The following is a 2,244-nucleotide window of genomic DNA, read 5'->3' on the forward strand; positions in this document are numbered from 1 at the left end:
AGCAACCATTGAGAACAATGGTAAAAACACACACTAGGATCTGGCGACAAAATCCAAGCTTCTTGTAAAAGTCGACACTTGGAGAGATCAGCGATGCAGCCACAGCTGCTAGCTAGCTGTATCTATAATGGTACAATTTTCGAAAATGGTGTACAACTGTCCTATGCCTATTTTGCCGTAAGGAAGTCCGCCCAATTCCATTCATGATTCAGGACGGCACCCAAGAGTTGATTATACTAGCTAGTGTAATAAATTATAGATGTATCATCCTATCCTCCGTCAGTTGGTTTGTTTCCACATGTTATCCAGAGGCATATATATGGAGACCACAAGTTACAAATTAAGCTATAACATCGTGAGGAGCTATAGCACCAAACCAACAAGGGAAACAACAATGGAAATAAACCTGGTGCTGATCGTTCTTGTGTTATGCTCCAGTGCTGCTACCCTAGTTACTTGCAGTAGCGCAGGGTTCCACATGGAGCTCACCCATGTTGATAGCAAGGGCGGCTACACCACGGCGGAGCGCGTGCAGCGCGCCCTGGCTAGCAGCCGGCAGCGCCTGGCGTCCTTTGTTGACGTGATCGTGCCGGTCCACTGGAACACCAGCCAGTACATCGCTGAGTACCTGATCGGCACCCCACCGCAGCGCGCCGAGGCACTCATCGACACAGGCAGCGACCTCATCTGGACGCAGTGCTCCAACTGCAAACAATGCGTCAAGCAGGGCCTGCCCCTCTATAACGCGTCCAAGTCGGACACCTTCCATTCCGTGTCATGCAACGACACCTTGTGCCTGGCCAACCAGGAGCACTCGTGCCGCCGGGACGGCAGCTGCCATTTCGGGGCCTTCTACGGTGCCGGCGACGCGAGTGGGACCATCGACACCGAGGTCTTCGCCTTTCAAAACGGCTCGGCAAGGCTCACGTTCGGCTGCGTGGACTCGCTGTTCATCTCTCCGGGGTCCCTCGACGAGGCGTCCGGCCTCATAGGGCTTGGCCGCGGCCCCCTGTCGCTCGTCTCTCAAGCAGGCGCCAGCAAGTTCTCTTACTGCCACACCCCCTACCTCCGCAGTAACGCCACTACCGGCGCCAGCAGCCACCTTTTCGTCGGTGCCTCGGCGAGCCTTAGCGGCGGCAGCCCTGTGATGTCTATGTCTTTCGTGCAAGGCCCCAAAGAGTACCCATTCTACTACGTCCCACTCGTTGGGATAAGTGTGGGACAAACAAGGTTGTCGATCCCACCCACAGTGTTCGCTTTGAAAGAGAACGGCACCAGCGGTGGTGTCGTCATCGACTCCGGCAGCCCCACTACGGCTCTTGCCGAGAAGGCGTACGAGCCCCTGCGCGAGGAGCTTCAGAGGCAGCTGAACGGGAGCCTCGTGCCGCCACCCGCTGACAGCGAGATGGACCTGTGTGTGGCGGTGGCGCAGGAAAAGAAAGTTCCGTCCATGGTGCTCCACTTTAGTGGCGGAGCGGACATGGTGCTGCCGCCGGAGAACTACTGGGTGCCGCTGGACAGTTCGACGTCATGCATGGTCATGGAGATATCCAACGACATGAGCATCATCGGCAACTTCCAGTTGCAGAACATCCACCTGCTCTACGACCTTGCCAAGGATGAGCTCTCTTTCCAAACAGCCGACTGCAGCAAACTCTGATCACCCACGTTTAGTGTCACTGGAATAAATTTATTTCAACTTCCATTGATATTGATGCTTCGAAGTTCGAATGAGTGTGATTTAGCATTTAGAAGTCAATTGATTTTTATTTATGGGAATGTTTGGGTCACAGAACATATACAGCCGGGGCACTTCAAACTCGCCTCAAACGCCCGGACAGACGGCCCGGTCAGTGATCGGTCAAAAAAATCCGACCAGACGGGCGCCTCAAACACGCGGGTTGACTGACACCCTCATATCCATCCCAAATATGGAGCGGATATGGGGAGGCCTGGGCGCGCTCGGGTGCGTGCATCACGTCAGTTCCGACCTATGCTAGCCCACCTGACCTCATGTATATTCATCCTCATCCGCTCCTCGGACCAAACCCTAGCTACTTCGCTCCACTCTACTCCGCCACCCAAACTCCCGTCCGTCGATCTCCGGCCTTCTCCGGCATGGCGGGCAGTTCATCTGACTCCGACCAGCACGGATCCATCGGTTGGGGTGTCCTCCCATGCGGGTCGGAGGAGGCAACGGCAGTCCGCATTGCATTCCGTCGCTCCCGGTAGGACAATGCCCGA

The 2,244-nt window shown here is 55.5% G+C and overlaps 1 protein-coding gene across 1 annotated transcript; it reads left to right on the forward strand.

Annotated features, from left to right (window-relative positions):
* Positions 1-394: 394 nt before the first annotated feature.
* Positions 395-1,660, forward strand: LOC125549609 (aspartic proteinase nepenthesin-1-like). The gene has a single exon (XM_048712968.2). It carries the CDS (start codon positions 395-397, stop codon positions 1,658-1,660), a length of 1,266 nt encoding a protein of 421 aa, XP_048568925.2.
* The last annotated feature ends 584 nt before the right edge of the window (positions 1,661-2,244 follow it).

The sequence above is a fragment of the Triticum urartu genome, chromosome 3A (genome assembly GCF_056163025.1).
Source record: "Triticum urartu cultivar PI428250 chromosome 3A, HENAU_Tu73, whole genome shotgun sequence".
Lineage (NCBI taxonomy): Eukaryota > Viridiplantae > Streptophyta > Magnoliopsida > Poales > Poaceae > Triticum > Triticum urartu.

What these genes read in the sequence shown, in the direction of transcription:
- LOC125549609 (XM_048712968.2), top strand. Translation starts at nt 395, where the DNA reads ATGGAAATAAACCTGGTGCTGATCGTTCTTGTGTTATGCTCCAGTGCT.